Source organism: Strongylocentrotus purpuratus, unplaced genomic scaffold (assembly GCF_000002235.5).
Source record: "Strongylocentrotus purpuratus isolate Spur 01 unplaced genomic scaffold, Spur_5.0 spur5_scaffold_11, whole genome shotgun sequence".
NCBI classification, from domain to species: Eukaryota; Metazoa; Echinodermata; class Echinoidea; order Camarodonta; family Strongylocentrotidae; genus Strongylocentrotus; species Strongylocentrotus purpuratus.
In genome coordinates this window covers 15,456,604-15,477,361 of record NW_022145596.1, presented here as the reverse complement: position 1 = coordinate 15,477,361, position 20,758 = coordinate 15,456,604, and the positions used below count along the sequence as shown (strand labels likewise).

General features: G+C 37.6%; 1 protein-coding gene across 1 annotated transcript in view; it reads right to left on the bottom strand.

Moving 5' to 3' along the window:
• Window positions 1-549: 549 nt before the first annotated feature.
• The window catches only part of LOC100894000 (kinase D-interacting substrate of 220 kDa B), an 80,021-nt gene continuing 59,812 nt past the window's right edge, over window positions 550-20,758 (bottom strand). Inside the window, exons 14-22 of the mRNA XM_030980763.1 lie at window positions 20,510-20,719; window positions 19,587-19,743; window positions 18,583-18,734; window positions 17,011-17,693; window positions 10,250-10,448; window positions 9,133-9,298; window positions 8,361-8,539; window positions 7,216-7,403; window positions 550-6,618 (exon numbers count right to left, since the gene is read on the bottom strand). Of these exons, the coding sequence (XP_030836623.1) occupies window positions 4,657-6,618; window positions 7,216-7,403; window positions 8,361-8,539; window positions 9,133-9,298; window positions 10,250-10,448; window positions 17,011-17,693; window positions 18,583-18,734; window positions 19,587-19,743; window positions 20,510-20,719 (3,896 nt within the window). The 3' untranslated portion in view covers window positions 550-4,656. The remainder of the gene's footprint in view (window positions 6,619-7,215; window positions 7,404-8,360; window positions 8,540-9,132; window positions 9,299-10,249; window positions 10,449-17,010; window positions 17,694-18,582; window positions 18,735-19,586; window positions 19,744-20,509; window positions 20,720-20,758) is intronic.

Here is a 20,758-nt window from a genome sequence, read left to right as displayed (position 1 = left end):
CACTTTTTGAAAAAAATGGCAAGGGGTTAGCCTATGATTTTGGCCAAAACTTATGAATTTTCAATAAGCCTTAATTTCATATCTTTTCATCTCTAGAAGGTGTCAATGATCACTGTCTATTCAAATTATGATATTGCAGATTATTTCATGAAATGTAGAAAAATGACACTTTTTGACAAAATTGGCCAAAATTTTTGAATTTTCAAAAAGGCCATTTTTTATCTTTAGAAGGTGTCAGTGATCATCCCTGTCTATTCAAAATATGAAATGTAGAAAAATGACACTTTTTGACAAAATTGGCAAGGGTTGAGCCCATCATTTTGGCCAAAATTTATGAATTTTCAAAAAGGCCATTTTTCATCTCCAGAAGGTGTCAATGACCCCTGTCTATTCAAATTATGTTATTTCATATCTTTTTATCTCTTCGCCAAAAAGTGGCATTGTTTGAATTTTTATTTAATTTGCCCCTATGCCCCGTTCGAAGCCAACTTGAAAGTAAAACCATGGAGAAATAAGACTAGAAAAGATAACAACAGAAACTCCACTGAATTTGTTTAAAGTTGCTTTCACGCCATGAAAGCGGTGTATATATTTTTCATCATCGGTTTTCAAATAGTTTCAACACATGGTATGAGGTTAAAAATTCTGATTGGTACACCATACACTAAGAAACTGTTCACACATCTCATCTGTTAATACTGTACATTGTGTTCTCACTACATAAACTATCATATTCAAAGGACAGACCGGAGAAATTAAAACTTGAAAATGCTTTCCATGGATCCTACGTCGTGGGTGAAAAGATGTGGGGGAGATAGCCGGTATAAAAAAAAGGGAGAAAACATCTATTTCAGTAAATGCACAATTGTACTGGTGAAAAACAAAACAGAAAAAGGTTTCCACTTTTCTTCCAATTTCGACAAATCAAAATGTACAAATAAATACGAAACATAAAATACAACGATAAAGAGTAAGTCATAATTCATCTTCGTACAACAAACTGCTGTCCACAAAAACTAGGCAAATTGCACACAACTCTTGATTTAACAAAATAAAAAAACTGAGCTAAATGAAAAGGAAAGGAAGAATTTGGTCTCCTTCAATACCAATACGATATGATTCTAGTGGTTACAAACTACAATCGCATCCCCTTTCAATTTTACATTCAAATCTTTAACTTGTGATGAGGAGACATTAAACCCCGGCATATTGCATTTTGGTGTTTCATAATGTAAACTTGGGGGAGATGTCAACACATAATTCTCTTGCACTTGATATTAATATCAGATTATGACTACTAGAGATCAATATATCAACAGAATTAATAATTATGATCTAAGCCACTCTAAAATAGCCCCTTGCATTTTCATCCCCATCCAAGTCACACACAAGGCAAAATTGCAATAAGTTATACTTTCTTACGTCAAATGGGCTAGGAATATTCAGTAATGGGTTCTCATGCATGCTCACACACAAATGTAATAAGATGCAATTAATAATTCAATATTCATGAAGTTGTAAAGGGTTGTACAGGTATATCTATCTATCTATCTATGTACTTGGTTATAAATTTCTAGTGATACAAAATTTAGCAACATATTTTTGGAATCTTAACCAGAGACAATACAAACACATGCTATGGGCGCACAAAGACAAATTTTACCTGCCCCTCCCCCCAAAAAAAAAAATCGCAAATGTAGGATGCGTAAATAAAATCTGTCGGCATATACGATGAAAAAAAATATTTTGGGCATGCATGACCTTCATATTGAATACATGTATTTCAATGTTCACCGTTCATCTGACACTTTGAAAGTTGATGAGACGGCCAAGAAAATGAAATGGGGTTAAAATCAGCTTAAGTAGGTATGACCTTAAAATTAGAATTGGTAGACTAATAATAAAATCATGCAATGAATAGTGTGCATGGACATGCCAAGGGTACTGGCCTATGAAGAGTTGCGATTGATCTGGATTAATCTCAAGCCCTCAAAGTAATCGCAAAATAACATAAAACTTCATCATTAGTAGAGAGTTGCCATTGGTATGAAGTTACGATCGATACGAATCAATCACAATCGTTTATTAAACTGAGCCCTGATCGTCAAATGTATTGAAAATCTTTGCTTGCTTCAAATTAAAACTCTAGTTGACATATCACCTTAAATAAATTTTACCTGACAAATCACCTTGTATAAGGTAGACTTGACATATCACTTTGTACAAGGTTTACCTGACATATCATCTAGCTAGGTAGGAATGAATATGACTAGGCACTCAGGGAAAAGATATATTCATCACTCTGAATACATTTGTCAGTCCTCTAAAACTATTTCAAAAATGAATATCTATGCAACTTTAAAAATACCATAGAATTGACATGCACAATCAATCCATAGTGTTGTGTGTGATATCTCTGATTGAAAATCCAAAATTAAACACCAAAGGAATTTTGAAATATAAAATTTGTAGATTGAATGCGCTCGTTATTAATCAGATGTATAACATTCAATTCAACTCATCTTCTCAAATGGGTACCGGCCTACTGGAAAGCATCAACTTAAGTTCATACACCCTTCAAAAATAAATTTCATATAGCGGTATTCCTAATGCATGTCTTTTGTTTTCTATAAAGAAGGTTGTTGTTTGTGAGATCGAACTAGCAAAATTTATGACTTTCTTTTCACTGTTAAACTGAAATATGATTGAAAATGAGGATTTTGGGGCATCCCAAGTTTCTCTTTGGTATTTCATGGTTTTCACATAATCTATATGACCATTTAATCAAGCTAGAAATACTGTTATTTATTGATGAAGAAAAATATATTACATTTCCAGAAGATACATGAGCGGAAATGACAAACTCAGAATGGAACTATGATGAAAAGGAGATTCCACACTTTGTATCTTCAATTCATACATCTCTTTAGGAAGATGGACAAACATGGCACCTTTCTTTTTCTTCAAAACCCTTGTAATAAATGAATTGTCAGTTCAACTTCATTAACAAGTACAATAATAAATTGTATTTCATTACTATTGTAGATTTACTTGATTATGATGTTTTATTACTGGGAAGAACTGAACCAGAAGTACTATCTAAACCTTCAAATTGAATCCAAAAGTCGAAAGGAACCAAATTTATTTGTATGGGAAATTCATTTTCAATCTAATTCTACATGGGAAGACTGGGAAACAGGGAGCACAGTAGAAACACATCAAGAATGGAACACTGTTAAAAATTGAATACTCTCTGCCCGATGGACCACAAGGTTCTCGTACAGTCAATGAATGCACTCATAAACACTGATTAACATAATACAATAGTACTAAAGCCCATGCATAATTTAGATAAGCAACCAAATCAACTTGTCAGAAATGTTAAAGGATTTGATGAAAAGCAAGATAGTTATAATTCCATAATGCCGCTAAGTAGCAAAAAGTAAGTAAGAAGCAACATCTCATCTCCCATCATATTCCTGCCATAACTGTTCCATTGGGATTTCTCACAAATGACTATTAGGGCTATTAGGGCTATGTTTATATTCAACACAGTATATTTCCTTATTATTGCAACTCTTTGTTTCTTTAAATGCCCAGGTTTCTTTCCAGTTCTATGTGTACCTTTTGTTAAGCATTCTTACTGGAACATATTAAATACTGACTGATGTAAGGGGGATAAATCAACACGCATTTGTGCAATCATTAATTTAATCAATCAATCAATAAAATAAATGGAAAAAATAAATATACTAGCAACAGACACCTCACACTCAGTTTTCTTTACAGTAAAATCTTGAACATGTTAAACTTTTGCCCCTAGTTGCATTTCAAATAGAATTACCGTTCTATTTAAATTTGAAGTTTAAAATATTGACGACACTAATATTTATGGAATTTTTTTACTTGGGGTCGAAAAAGATTTACATTGCAAATTTGTGGAGATTTGCGTAAAGAAAGCATAACAAAATACAAAAAGTATGGATTAAATAGTTGTATCACGATTTATCTAACACTGATATAAGAATTTTTAGGATCCTTGCATTACTTAGATAGTTTATACTAATTCTATGACACAAATATAAAACTAATAATTAGATCATCTCCTCTTCATATTTAAAATGAATAATGTTATTCAATACATAGCAAAAATTTATTAAATATAGCTTCAGAACCATCATGAAAAAATTACAGACATCACATTATTAAAGTTCATATCATTTGTCACAAAACTTATTTAATAGTACCCATAAAAGATATTCATTTGATATTTATTCTCCTCTGAAATTCTTTCCACATCTAATCATGAAAGATGCTAGCATCAATGCCATCCTGTCGAAAGTTATTTTTTGCACAGCAAACTTTGAAAAACGCAACCATTTGCATCAATGCTAGAAAAGAAGAGACATCACATCATTCTCAAATATATATATAATTTAAATATATATAAGCTTTCCATGAATAATTTCACGCTTCAAATAAGATCTACTACCTATCAGATAATACAATATAATCAGTCTGATCAATTAATATGTCAACATATCACAATTAGTCTTGAATCTTGGGTAAAGCCTGAATGTACTTTGGCAAGATTAAGTTACACTCTACGAGCAGTACTACCAACACTACATATAATCACACAAAGAGGGCGCTTTATCAAACAACCGAGTGACCGTCATCCACAGACTTCTGTTTCTCCTGGGCTGGGGTGGCTTCATCATCAATGTCGATGCTATGTTCGGGAGATCGTCCCATGGGGTTGAGTAACATGGGTGCCGATCTCCTGATCAGCTCGCTCTGGTTCATCTGGCGCTGCCCACCACCTCTCCCCGGCTTTCGCTCGCTTTCAAACGAGAGCTGCGTGTGGATCTGATGACGCTTCTTGCGCTGCTCGCCCAGCGAGAGCTTGATGAACTCGTCAAAGCTTTGGTCTAGAGTCCGCTTGTTCTCGTGGAGACCGGCTCCCGTTTCGGAGAAGCGGCTGTAGGATTCCTGACTGGTGATGGACGGTGAAGGGGCAGGAATGGCCCCCACGGATTGTGAATGTTTGATAGGGCTCCCTCCAGTGACGCGTCGCTGCTTCCCGATGGACGACACCGACGTGGAACTCGCCACATGCGACTCAGGCACACTGTCTAACTCGCGTACCGGTGGTATGAAGGTGGAATAACTAGCAAGCAACGATAAATCATGCGTTTGTTGCTCCACTTTGATGGGAGCGCGTAGGACGCGTATCCGTCCTGTTGTGGGACTTGTAATAACGGTGGACTGGCCTTCCTTGGAACGACTTGTGATTTCTGTCTGCAAGTTCTCAAACATTTTATTGACATCTCTTGTGACCTGTTCTTTAAGGGTGGGACTAATTTGATTGCGATCATCCTGTTCAACCGGTCGTGAGCCCTGCTCACTACTACTTGTCTCTTCACCTGATACTAAGCCAGACAGGTGCAGCGGACTCTCACTGCTCTCTGTCAGCATCGCTTCCATCTCATTCACACTGCCGTTCGACAATTTTTCCTTGACTTTGCTCTTTGCTTTGATGTCTATGGGCTCTTTTATTTGCAATAAAGGTGAGCTTTCCTTGTCCTCTTCCTCCTCATCCTCCTCTTCCTGTATCTGCCTCTCTATTTTATGCTTAGCTTTATCACCACCACTACTTAACAAAGATGTAGTCCTTGTCTCTAGTTTGCCATCCTCCGGTGTCAGAGTAGGTTCATCCTCTGAGATGTCTCCTCTGCTGTCTCTTCTTAGTGCTGTGATATCAGTACTACTCTCTGATGATGTACTGCTACTTGTATCTTTCTCTGCTCCTCCATCACTAGGTTTCTTTCCGTTGCTGTTTGGATGAACAGCAGCAACCGTCGTCAGCCCCGTGCTAGTCCCAACGCTAGCCGTTGATTTTGAGGTGGTCGTCACTGGGACAACCCGAGTGTTTTTAGCCGGTGTGGTTGTCACGGTGGTATTGTTCACACTAGCACCTACAATCTGCTGAGCACCATCCTGAATATTTTTATTGCTTTGTTCAATGCCACTATCCATGCTGACCAACATACCGGCGAGGCTCGTGGACGTGGAGTACTTGGGTTGCCCACTTGCGCGCTTCCTCGCTGGTGTGTTCTCACCACTGGACGTCTCTGGGTGAGAGGATTCGCTTCTTAGCGTGCCCAGGGACAGACGCGAGTTATGAATGGACGACCGTTGCGACGACATCTGCGAGTTCTTCCGCAGCTCTTCATAGCTCAGGTTGAGATAGTCGTTGGCCGGATCGACTGGCTCTTCCGGCTTCTCCTCTGGCTCCTCCTCTCCATCTACCAGAGGGTCGCTGCTGGCCTGACTGGGGCTGTGTGGGGTGGCGGCGGCGCTCATGGCCATACCCCTCATTTGCATCACCATGGACTTGAAGAGTTGCCAATCACCGAACGTCATGTCCAAGACTGTCTTGAGTTCGTCGAGCTCACACTGTAACAGGACGTGGCCATTGATGTGGTGTTCTGCTATGCGAGTCTGGTAACGGGGGATCGAATGTTTGTCGATGCCGTCCAGACTGAGTAATCTATCGCAAACGTCCTTGACAGTGAGAATCCCTGGTTGAGGGGTGGATGCAGGACTTTGGAGGATCTATGTGTCAAAAACACGTAAAGGGAATACATATTACTACCGGAAGAAAGTCACAATAAAATTATGTAAGTAAGAAGATTTTAAACCCATTCATAATTCTTGTATAAAGTACAATATAATGAACCATTGGTAAAATGATGATGACGTTCTTGATGATGAAGTTGATGATGATGACAATGCTGAAAATAATGAGCAATGAAGAGGATGCTACTAACACTAAGAGCAGGAAGGAACCAACACTGTTGCAGTATTTTTTAATGATTTGATGACAATAATGACTCACAACATTTATAAGGCACCATATTGCTGTTAAAAATATTTAAGGGCACAAGCTTCAATAACTTTTGAACTATCCTTTAAAGCCCCTCTGCAATAGTTTGGCCAGGAGGGATTAGACCTCCCACCATGGTCACTGACGGGTGGTTATCTCATAAAATCAGCTCTCAGTTAACATAAGAAAAAGGAGATCATGGGGGACCAACGGGTACCGCTTAGGCATTATTTGTTATATAGAGGGCTCAAGTAGCTATAAGTAGTGCAGTGGGGCTTTAAAACAAAGAAAAAAAATCATTAAAAAATCTCAGAAAGTCATCTTACCTTCTTCATGAAAGGGTTGGAAGCCATCATCTGGTAGTTAAGACGTGATGGGGTATCACTGATGGAGGAGTAGAGGGATGCTCTGGATGCGATGGGTTGGGCGGGGAAGCTATGGGCGAAGCTTTGTGGTCTGACCAGGCTGCTCATGTTGGGATGGCTACCTGCAGAATCCGTCGTCTCAATGGAGTCTGTCAAGCAATCAGACATGGAAACACATTTTAATGGTGGTGGTGGTGGTGGTTATTTTACCTGATTCCTAAAAAAGCATAAATGCTTGTAAGTAAGCAACCAGACGGCCGACGGCTTTAGGTCCTCTACGAGGGACCTGGTAATGAGGATTAATGCCTTACCAAAGGACACTAGCGCATCCACTTGGTTTCGAACCTGGGTCACCGGATTACGACACCACTGCTCTACCGACTGAACTATCACGCCTCCATCGTAGTGAGTGTTGGGTCAGTGATCAAGGAACCTTTTAACACTTTTCTACAAAAGAATTCTACTGTAGGCTCTTTTCAATGTGTAATTTCTCATACCACGGCTGTGTCTTATAAAGATTTGATATTTAACGCAACTTTGTACATAAGAGATAGGAGACTGTACACTTGCGATTGATTGGAGGACTTGCCATTGATTTGGATCAGTCGCAACTCTTTATAAGATGGGTATAAGCACTGGTCACAAAATCAATAGAAAATTTCATGAGTACCAGTAATGGAATTATTATTATTTTGCCTTTACGGTTATTAGCCCCTCACAAATTTGTAGACACACTTCAGCCCTTTTCCACTATATTTTTCTTCACAGTTCTCTTTCAACATTTTAAATACTTTTCCTTAAAAGCTCTCTCATTCATTATCTCTCTCCCTTCCTCTGTCCATGTACAGTATGAATTTATCATCTCTGATCTGTCTCCTAAGCTGTTTGCCCAAGTTACATGTGCAAAAGAGAAAGTTTGTCCGTCTAACTCCTCTCTAACCCCCACCACCTGGGCCCCATTTCACAAAACTTGTCATAAGCTAGTGAAATCCTTGCTCCTGATTGGATACCAGCAGAATTGTCACTGATTTTTGTAATTTGTCATTGAAAATGGCTTTGTGAAAAGAGTCCCAGTTCTTTCTTTTTAGGAGCATGACGTTTCTCACCTCTGATCTGTTTCCTAAGCTGTGGATCCAGGTTACAGGTACACGAGAGGAAGTTTCTGAGGTCACCGCAGGTAAGTTGAGGGGTATGCCTGGCAAGACAAACCATAAAGCTACGTCCATCTTGGTCCAAGTCGGCTAGGGGGTCCGACTCGTGGAGGGTCAGAAGGTCGTCGCTGATCCTACATCAAGACACAGGGTTTTTAAGAATATAATCATTGTTACATCAGTAAATTTATATACTTATTGTTTTTCATTTTGTGCAATAGTTTTTTTAAGGCAAAACTGCATGGAAACAGTAAAAAGTGGTCACTACAATCAGGCTTTGGCTTGTGCATTTTCAAGTCTGCAGGACTAATATCAGAGTTGGCGCAATGAAGGAACAAATTTCTTGGCTCCTGGCTCACAAAGAGTAGCAAGCGATTGAAATTGGTACCATCTACAACTATGTACATACAAGATTAGAAACTGTAGATATGATATGCAATTGATTCCCTGGGGCTCCTAGTGCCTGTCCTGTGACTGATACTTTAGACAAGATGGTGCGTCATTGTGATAGACACTAGTAGGGCACTAATGTCCTTTGGCAAGACATTGATCTAAATTTGCCACACTTAACCTAGGTGATGTAAATGGGTACCTGGCAGGAATTAATTCCTTGAAATGCTAAAGCCAGGGTAATAATCGGGAGCGCCAGGAGTGTCAAGTCTGACAGACATGAACTCACTATTATTATTATTACAGACAGACGAGAGACGCTTGAATGAAGACATACCTGTCAGTGACGACCTTAAGACTAACATCGTCCTCGATGTGCTCTTCGTTCTCCTGGTAGTAGACGATGAGACGAGAGATCCGGTACGGCCATCGCTCGGTCAGGTTGATCCAGTGCGCCAAGGTCTGCCACTTGAAGGAGATGTTGTTGGCACGCAGAAGACGACCTGAAGGAACCAAACGGGCGATTCATAATCAGATATCAAATGAGTTAAAATTCATGAATTGTACAGTTAAAGGTATAAACCAGTTTTGGTTGTGCGATTACATTGTGAAAGAAACGTTGTGGAATCGATCATAAAAGGTTGATCATCTAGCATATAAGTATTGGTGCATACTGCAAGGTTCTGGAATCATCAAAATGATAAGAAATTTAGCCCAGTCTTGGTAAAGTTACAAGCACTGTACACAGAAAGATGTAAATGGGACTACGCGATATCTATCCAGGCCGGACTGATATGACGATTTACCAAATATATCAATTAGTGGCAGTTTCCCAAATTTGTATCATGACGTATTAATCAAAACATATTCTTTCACATGATTGGTAATACAAGCTTCCATTTCATTTGTTGAGAGGGGGGGGGGGGCGTTTCCAAAACTGTTCTATACCTTTAACTGCTGCAAAACAATGTTAGATAATTAGAGAGTATACATGAAAAAATAGAGACGTAATGGAGGTCCTGTAAGTTTAACATTCTTGTAAATGTTTGTATTAAAAACTGGTCATCATTCATTTTATAGTCAAAATAAAACTTATGGGTCTGCGCTTGACTGTAAGCACCAGTTATTATACTCAGCCTATCAGTAAATTTCACTGGACTCTTGGTGATGCAACTATGACCACATTTGAAGAATCTTGCCTTTATTCAAGGTATGAAATAGTAAAGATGTGATTCTGAGTAGATCAAAACATATAGATAATATTGCTGGATAGTGCAAGTAATATAGGCAGAAAATGCCAAAAAGGAAATTATACCACAGTTAAGCTACTGAGCTAATATCATCCAGGTTCAGCAAGCATCTAATAGTGTATGGTGAACATAATTACACCAAGTGATGACTAGCACCTAGCACCCTAGCACCTAACCTAACACTTACACTAGGTGTTGACTTACCTGTGATTGAAACAATATTGAGCAACCTTCTCATACTACGAGGACTGAGGTCGCTGAACTGTTCATCTGAGGACAGCATCTGTGAGAGATCTTTGGTGGTAGACCGTTGCCTCTGGAGGAGCGGTGCGTTCATGGCATCAGGGCTGCCGTACCGTGGAGGGGAATCCCCTGGGATGGTCGTTACTATCGTCATCTCCGTCTGAACATGATACAGAGTAAATGAAATATAATTTGAAGTTATTGCGCTTCAATTCACCCCTCTTTGTTACACTCACGATTCTATTCTACCCTATTTGTTTATTACAGTGTCCAACTAAGACCTGACAAAACTTCAGTTCGACAATCAACGAATACACATTTTAACTGTTTAACCATTTTAGCGCTTAGAGACTTTGGTGGTAAGCACTTTATAAGCACTGTTTTTATCATTATTATTTTATAGAGTTGAACCCATTACCTATTGAATTCTCTCATTACCTTTGTCTTGATACAGGTATCTAGTTTCCATTTAAGTATTAAAAAATAGGTTTTTAAAAATCTCAGTGAGCATCCACTTTCTTATTTTTGTGGAGGCTTTTCAAATTATAAGCAAGATGCTATAAATCCTCAAACCAGGGCCGGTTGCATAAAACTTACCATTGATGGTAACTTTGCCATCAATGGCAACTACCATGGTAACAGGGCTCAACAGCCAATCAAAATCAAGGTTTCCATGGTACTTACCATTGATGGCAAAGTTACCATCAATGGTAAGTTTTGTGCAACAGGCCCAGAACAGTAAACATGCCGCAAGCATGTAGATCATCTATACATACAAAAGCCAGACTATATTAATACAAGGCCCTGAATTAAAATATCAAATGTATACATTTCCTTATATATATATATATATATATATAAACGTCAAGATAATTGTGATGTTTAAACAATTTACTTTTTAAGTAACTTTCGAAAAAACGTTGCAATTACTTTTAAATCATCACTTTTAAAAAACAACTCACATTATGTAAATAAAGTTGAACCACTGCAATCATTTAAGCACAAAACAAGTAATCAGAATAAAATTAAATCAAAAAAGTAGTAATTGACTAAAACACACCAAAGTAACTGTTTGATATTTTCTTTTAACCAACGATCCTACTTTGATAGATGATACACAACAAACAGATGAGAAAAACATAATGAGATATTCAGCCAATTAGAAATATCATCATTTTTTCTAAAATAATTCATCAATCTTAATAAAGCTACTTTTCTTCTTTAAAGAAACTTCTAGAGACCAGAAGAGAGGTAAACATGAAGACTTTCAGGACAAAATGTTATCCATCTATAAATAAATTCTCTTGTATACTTTTTATTACATCATAGCTATCATACTTTTGGTTTGAATATACATGTACTAGACATACTTCTTTATTTCAAAGTAAAAAAATATAAAGACCTATTATAAAGCTTTCCTGGATAGTGTTGCTACTAAGTTCTCTACTTAATTGTCTTCGGATAAGAAATTTAAAGATTTCTTTATCTTACTTTATCAACATTAATGTAGAAACAAATGTGACACAATTGACATGACAACATTTTTCTCAACAATTGTTAAAACTGCAAAACAAGATGCACTAGTATGGTGTACACATGTGTAAGCATGCACAAACGCATGCAGCAATCAACGTGCTTATATTAGAAAATATTAAAAAGAAAACAACTTTGATGAAATCATATGTTCGTATGTCATTTATGATGGGCTTAAAGATGTAGTGATAACTTTTGAAAGAAGATAGGCAGACAAGCCAGACATGGTGGAAGAAAAGACACAGGGTTGGTTTAGCTACAGCCAACCAGAACGCCAGCCCATAGGACAGACAATGTAGGTCTCCAGCGCTTTCAGACAACCTTTCTAATGATTCAGGAGATCGATATCTCTCTTATTTCAGGGGCAATCTAAGTAAAGATGAGGGTTTCGGCAACAGTCTTTCTATTTTATTAATTTACACAATATATGAATCATTAAGAAAGGAAATAAAGGGATGGAATTAACAGGCTAATATCAGAATGTAGATTTATTTCAAATCTATCTAATAATGAGAAAGAAACAGGCAAAGTAATCTTCTATTTCTATTTAAGGAGGAGGGTGATAAAATCAAGGAAAGAAAAGAAAATCAGAGATGTGCACAAGCTGTAAATACATGTACATGAAGATGAGAAATGGTTCTAGAGGAGGGCTTGGATATCAACCCCCTCCCCCCAAATAAAATATATACAAATTCTTGATTACAAATGAATTTAATCTAGGCACAGAAAATGAAAGCAAGATCCCCAAAGCCCCCCCCCCAACAAAAAACAAACAAAATATATATATATTTATTCTTCTAGAACTGTGCCTGATGGAGATGTACTTCTATACAGATACATACTGGATAAAAAAGAGGGAAAAATAAAAACAAATTCCTTAATGCTACATGATCTTCCAACACACTGCAAGCAATTAATATGAGACAAGAATTCTATCCCTTTTCAAAAGATACAATCAAAACAATCTCAAGTAATGTGAAAATGGTACCATTCTATTGTATTCTTTGAATTACAAGGGTCAAGAGTGCGGGGCCAAGGGGAGCACAAATCATGACCCCAAATGATGCAAATGATTGCCCATCATAATGTGGACACATCTACCAGACTACATTTCTATAAAAAAAAAATAGGACTAGATAACAAATCTATACTTCTCGAACATTCTTCTCCTTCTAGTGGTTGTAACCATTTCAAGGAAAAGGAACCATCTAATTTCCTTCCATTTGTGATGTTTGAGGTTCGCTTTACCTGACTGCTAAGAAAGCATGTATGCTTGTAAGTAAGCAACAAGGGGACTGATGGCTTTAACTCCTCTCTGAGGGACTTGTTAATGAGGATTAAAGCCAATACCAAAGGGAACGAGCGCATTGACTTGGTTTCCAACCCAGTACCACCCTGTTACAAGGCCATTGCTCAACCGCTTTGGTTTGAAAACATCACCAATTATTAAAGCATTTGTCCATTCAATTAATAGTTAAAATAGAAATGATTATTCCTATAAAGATGTAGTCATACACTGTAAGCAATAAAACTATATATAGTGCTTGAATAGCTTGTGCTCTTGAGAATATCTGTAGATAGGCTCAGAGTAGGGGGAAGATAAAATACAGATGAATATGAAGATAAAGATGATCAGATGGATGATGACATGATTAAATGTTCTGAATATAAAATCAGAATGGAAAATTAATAATTGCAAATCATGAAGACAAATCTCACTTTTATAGAATACAAGATAGATGTATGGAAGGAAAAATATTGAAAGTAAAAATATACATGATATTTCTGATCATAAAATGAGAATATATATCCATGACGGTGAAAGATATAAGGGACAGGTCGTGTTTGACAGTAAAACTGAACTTAAATATGATGTAATATCGTACGACAAGAGATTAGTGAGTAGTTAAAAAAAAACAGAACTGTGCAATGGTAAGGTATCAGTGAAAAGGGTCCATTATCATAATTACTATTATTATTATTATTTGTTTTTGTGGAGGGGGGGGGGGGGGGCTGAACCATGCCATGCTATGGATAAGTCTTGAATCTCATGCGTTTTAGAAGAGAAACGGCAGCAACGGAATCAGAAAGGGGTCATAAAAAACCCGAACTGCAAAGATATACATGATGCCAACATCATAATATTTGGGGAAGGGTGTGGTGAGGGCGGGAGTGAGGGGGCAGGGGGCAGCCGAACTGTTTAATACGATGCAATCACAAGAAAAAAGCTGCACGCCAAGAAACCAAATTGAGCAACCAAAATGCCATGATACAACTCAGCCCATTTGTAAAAATTTGAATATCGGGCATTCCAGTCATCGATGCATATAAGTTATATATTTTTTTCTCTTTTCTTCAAATCGGTTTACCCCTTTGGTTTTAAGTAGCCGTGTCTTCCGATCAGAGGGGCTTGGCGTGGAATCGTTTTCAGGCAGTTCGGGTATACTGGGGAGGGTTAACGCAGGAGCCCACCGTGTCATCTATGGTAGGCATTAACAACAAAAATCAAACCAACGTGGCAGAGATAAGATGGGGTGTGGGGGGAAAAAAGCACAGGAAAAACAGTCAGTTAAATCTTGCTTATATAGTGCAAAACAGTTTTCCACTTTTTTATATATAATTGGAGTAGGGCCAAGCATGGGATATTTAGTTGGGCACTGCTATAAATGGTTTGTAAGTATATCATAGTTACTGTAGTCCACGTATATGTGGAGAAATAACAGTACAGGAACAATTAAAGGCTATATGATAGTAAGTTTTCCCTCTTTATAGCAATATCAAATGTGTGTCTTATAAGGAACAACTGTATATTTATTTATATATATAACATATTTAATAGGTATGAAAATATGGGAAGGGGAAATCATTTTAACCATTCTCTCACTTGTGATTAACTAGACCTTTATTAATAAAAGACTTTCCACAATATTTTTTGGACAGAAGACATTCCGAGTCACAACTATCGCAAATCAAATTGAATTATCCATTATATCCAAAATATATGGTGTATGAAACCTGACAAAGTCAAAATCCTAGTGCACAAAAAAGGATATTTGCCCCTCTCTGCAGCAGCTATGGTACTCATTTTAATAAGTTGCTATTCTCTCATGCATTTGGCGACATGAAAATATAATTTTTAGGAATGTGACGAACAACACTGATTATTTCTCAGATTAGATGGAGTAGTATAGCAGAATGAGGGCGTGTTATTCTATAAATAGGGGTTCATCCAAATTCTATTTGTTGCGCTATCTATACATGGCATCCATACTGAGGGGGCACTCTGTTAGTGTGATGATATTTGCGTAAACACAGAAGGTTCTGGACAATAACGGGATTCTTTAGATAACAATGAAGGAGCAGGAGTTTTAACATCGATCGCTTTGTCATTTCTACTGCAAAAATAAAGAATTACACTCCATTTAAGCATCAGGTTTTATATATATATGCTAACTGTAATTTTATAGTTTATTATTAAAGTGACTCGGTAACATTGTTGAAGGTTGATGAAAAAAATTTGCTTAATTTTTTATAAAATGTTACTTACTATATTCCTTCTACAATACTAACCCTCTGACATGCAAAAAATCCTGAACAAATTCTCAAACCACAAACATATCTATGGTTTTCTTTGAAGGCGTCGATGTGAGGCACCATCTAACAGTGATTAACAGTAAATTCTCCCAACCATTTTTGAATTTTCCCAACCGTTTTTCCATGAGAAAAATACATAAAACAGGCTATACAAATCTGTCAACATTTAACTGTCTGGAATGGAATGTAGAGCCATTTTATTGCTTTGTGACGATTTACATTCACCTAAAATGTAATTAAATTGTCCTTGTCTGAACAGGCTATAGTTTATTATTAAAGTGACTCGGTAACATTGTTGAAGGTTGATGAAAAAAATTTGCTTAATTTTTTATAAAATGTTACTTACTATATTCCTTCTACAATACTAACCCTCTGACATGCAAAAAATCCTGAACAAATTCTCAAACCACAAACATATCTATGGTTTTCTTTGAAGGCGTCGATGTGAGGCACCATCTAACAGTGATTAACAGTAAATTCTCCCAACCATTTTTGAATTTTCCCAACCGTTTTTCCATGAGAAAAATACATAAAACAGGCTATACAAATCTGTCAACATTTAACTGTCTGGAATGGAATGTAGAGCCATTTTATTGCTTTGTGACGATTTACATTCACCTAAAATGTAATTAAATTGTCCTTGTCTGAACAGGCTTTGACAAGTAGCAGAATAGAAGTAGAATGATATAGTTGGGAGAATTAAGAAATCGATCAGATCAGTTTTTCCCAATTTGTACCATGAATAATGATCCGTTTTCACTCAAATTTTCAGATTATCTTTAATTGTACATCTAGCATTGAAGTCACTACCTTAGCACCACTATCTCTCATCTGAACAATGTTACAAAGTCCCTTTAAAAGCAGAAGGTACAGTTTATCCTATCGTTATTTTGTCAAAACAACATGAAGTACATGTTTCAACTACATGTACATGATTCCTGCTTAAGTACAATCTGCTCCGGTTTTATGGTTTTATTTCGCATGAAAAAGTTCTTGGAAAGAGTTGAAAGTCTAGCACATATATACTAAATGCTTGTAAAAGCATGCTTTTTGTCTAAATTCTATATAAAGACAAACATAAGTGACATCAATGCTTTGAAAGCAGTTGCTTGCTTGTCGAGGAATGACGTTTGTTGATGGACAGAAATGCAACTAGCACTAACAGAAAGAAAGAATATTGCTCTTTTTTTTCCTCTTCAACTTGTTAAAGCAGAATAAATGGGTGAAGCTGCACTTTTAGAAGAAGAAGAAATAGAAGACAGGCAGTAACATTGAATAACACTGAAAATGCTTTCAAGCAAGGCAGAATAAAACTATTCCTAAAACATTTTGAATTTTAAAGTTGACAGATAAACAGTTAAGGGGAATGTGTCTCTATTGATTTTGTTCTAAGGGGCAACGATAATAATAATCATAATAAATAGGGGAAAAATTCATTCTAGCTTAGAGAGTGAAATATCTGACGAGTGTTAACAATTTGCAATTGAATTAAATCTTTTTGAACAAGGTAACAAAATTTGAGTGCATCTTGAAAGTGACACAAAACACTGCCATGACATGAAACGGAACTGAACTTACAGACATGCAGGACTTACCCTTGAGGTAGAGGGAGAGACATGGTTGGCCAGTGGCATCTCCGCGCTGTCCTTGAGACGAACACCCACCTCCAGGTAGAAGGGTAGATGGACCAGGTTGCGAAGGTAGTCATGCCCCCGCACGTTGGACTCCTTGAAGACATTATGAAGGTTCTGATCGATGGCCTTGGTGATGATGTAGGGATCGACGGCTAGGATCGTGATGTAGGGGGAGTACGGGGAGGAGAACAGCGCCTTGATGGAGTCTAGGATGTTCAAGATCTGCTCCTGCTCGCAGCTGTCCAACCCGTCGACAACGACCACCATCCGCGTCTGGACACCTTGGAAGGCATCCATGCACTGGGTCATGTTGGTCAGAGTCGTCACCTCCTGCTTGAGGCTTCGCAGGAAAGCATCCGGTTTCAAATGCCCAGCCTGCCGCGCCTTCCGCTCCATCCTCATCCTAGGCGGGTATACCATCTGGTAGACAAACTGGATAAAGTTCCAGAGGTTGGCCAGAGCTGATAATGCCACAACGCTCGCCAAGACGTAGAGCGTGATCTTGTCCTTGGTGACTGCCTTGACAGGTTCTGCCCTGGTTTTATCATACACTAGAAGCACAAGTCCTGTTATGAAACATCCTATAACTATTAATGTCACTATGAATCTGGGAATGCAGCAGTACCTCTTCCAATGTGATTTACCTGAAAACAAGATGGATCAAGAAGCAATCTGGTTAAGACAAAGGAAGACAGTCTCTATCGTACACTGGATTGCATGTTGTCACTATTAATCCTGCACTCTTTTAACCTTTAAGAGCTGTCCATATCAAGTATTTTGTGATAATGAAAAGGTTCTCTTTTAAACTTGAAATTCACAATGGATTCCTTCGTTGTTAAGCTTGTTATCCTTGAACAATAACTGTACCAATGAAAAGAGGAACTGCAATCGATCATGTCTCATCATATTTGTGAGACATGGTTGTAAACTGGTTAGCAGACTACCCATAAAAGTTAAAAACAAAATGAAAGCTACATCAAAAGGACTGAATGCAGTGACAACTAAGAGACTTGGCCTATTTTTGGATAAATCTTACAAGACATCAATTCTGACACACATAAATATCCAGTTAAGAACTGGAGAAGAATTCCTGTACCATAGACTTGCACAAGAGGTACAAAGTATGAGAACAAATACAAGTGGCATATGTCATTTAGAGGGATGTGCTTCCAATATGAAGATTTAATTTTTTTTTTAAAGCTTGGGGCCAAGGGAATAATTCTACAGAAAATCAACAGGGCACCCCTCTTGCATGTAAATACTTGGCACTGCATGAAATCAATGAACGCGTTAGCCATATCCAGTTTAGTATGAAAGTAGCCCTTGAGAATTGATCTGTTAGGCCTCGTTCAGAAATGAAACAGCAACTGCCTTAAAGTGTAATACGTGTCACATTTCTGTATCTCATTATAAAACAGAGCTCAGTGAATGCACATGGGACCTTTGTTGCGTGCAATTGCGATTCAGTGACATATGGGGCGGTTTAATACCAGGTCACATCCGAGCGTGACCTTACCCTGAGGATATACTTACCATTTACCGGTCTTGATTGGACCACCCTATAGAGCCTGGAAACCAGACTCCCAAGCTCCTTCTCTAACGACACCCCTAGGCTACCAATGGTGCGTGCCAGAGGGGCGTCGCTCCCTAGATTGCTCAGGTGGAGGTGATCTCCAAATATAAACCTGGGTGGGGAGAGGCAAAAATAGAAGAAGTGGTAACTACTAATGCGTTGAGGTGAGAGTAAGAGATAGGGAAATTAAAGCAGGATAAACAATTTCAATTTATATAATACAGTAAAACGTGTCTATAGCAACTGCCCAAGGGAAACACAAAAAGTGGTATTTCTAGACAGGTTACCTTTAGTACATGTTTCAATGAGAAACCTTTGTCAAGGGAAACAAAAAAATGTGGTCTTTGTAGACAGGTGGTCACTAAAGCAGGTTTGATGGTATACTACAACAAATGTGAAAAGGGATGTGGTCAAAGGGAATAAGAAAGAGACAACGAATAAGACCGATAATCAGAGAGGGAAGGACGCTAAGCAAAAATAATGATGAGATGGATAGAGACAAGTCAAGAATGGGAATAAAACATTGATTCATAAAGAGAACAAAGGGATGAGAGATAAAAAAAAAAAAAAAAAACGGAGATGAAAAGAGGGGGAGAGAGAGAGACAGAGACAGAGACAGTCAGAGAGTGAGAACGTGAGAAAGACAAGGAGACAGAGAAAAAGAGAGGGAGAGAGAAAAAGAGAGAGAGAGAAAGAGAGAGAGAGAGAGAGACCATATACAAAATCTAGATGATGGCATCCATCTTTAATACCTAGTATATATAGTATCACATTAGATAAAATCTAGCTCAGAAAAAAAACGGTTATAATAATAATAGAGCGTGGGGAGTGGTAATGTTGTGCCGGACGCGAGCGCTATATTGTTACCAATTGTTATCACCTAATACAGCAGGATATTCATGTGATATCATCAACTGACTTTATCATTTTCATAAGAGAACGTCTTGTCTTTATTCTGACTTACCTAACTGGCAAGACTTTGGCTGTCCTGTCCGAAGAGACAGGTGGATTACAGTAGCATAGCGCCATCACGAGGCGAAAGTAGTTGGCCTGCCTTGCGAGCCATTCGCTCATTTTCCCTGATCCCCTCCATTTGTGACGATGACCAAAATACACTAGAGCTAGGATGTAAAAAAAAAGGAAAGAATTAAAAATTAAATAGATATGACAAGAATCTCTATATAATCGTTGCCCATGGTCTGAAAACACATCTCATATTTCATTTGGGGGAGGAATACGTGAGTTGCAGTCTGTATTATGATATTGTAATCCATTGTGAAGTAAACTGATTATATTGAAATCGATGCTAAGAATTTAAATGATGAAAACATTTTTTTGAATTCCTCAAATTGGCAGTATGTTGAGAGATTATTAAAAAATTGTCTTTCTTTAACAAAAATAAAAACTGGCCATTTCAAAAACATTTTGACAACAATCTTGCCCCTGTATATTGTTTTCAGAGTCATTGCATTTCAGTCTATCATTGTAGTGATAAAAGAAAAAACATTATTGTTGCCCATTTTTAACAATTTAGCCTTAAAAATAAATCCTGTCCAGGGAGGTGTTTCCCAAAGATCCTAAGTTGAACTTAGTGATTATGGAAAGCCGTTAGCATCTTTGAAAATATTTTGTAAAATTTATTTCAAAGGGCATAAAATGTTGATTAAAATCATTCATATTTTCTATCATCAAGAAGATTTCATGTTCTTGATGTGGAATTTATGAAAAGTCTAAAATGCTCTACTCTTTGCTTTTGAATACATTTTATTTTAAGGCTACAAATGGCTCTTCATAATGTTTAAATTGAACTTAAATCTAAGTTGGACTTAGGATCTTTGTGAAACACCCCCCTGGGTTTACATAAGAAAGATTGTGAGAGACCCTTACCTAAGATAATATACAATAAAAGAAAGACTCCCAGTGCGACACCACCGGCTTGACAGAGGGTACTCTTGAAGCTGAAGTCCTCCGCCATGAAGGGAATGAAGAGGACTATGGTTCCCAGGGCTAGACCTATCAGGGTGCAGAGGACAAAGACCCAGCAGGTGAAACGAAAGATGGGCTGGTAGTCCTGACGAGCAAACTGATACATCTCATCTGGATGGAGAAAATAATGGTGTAGACATCATCATCATC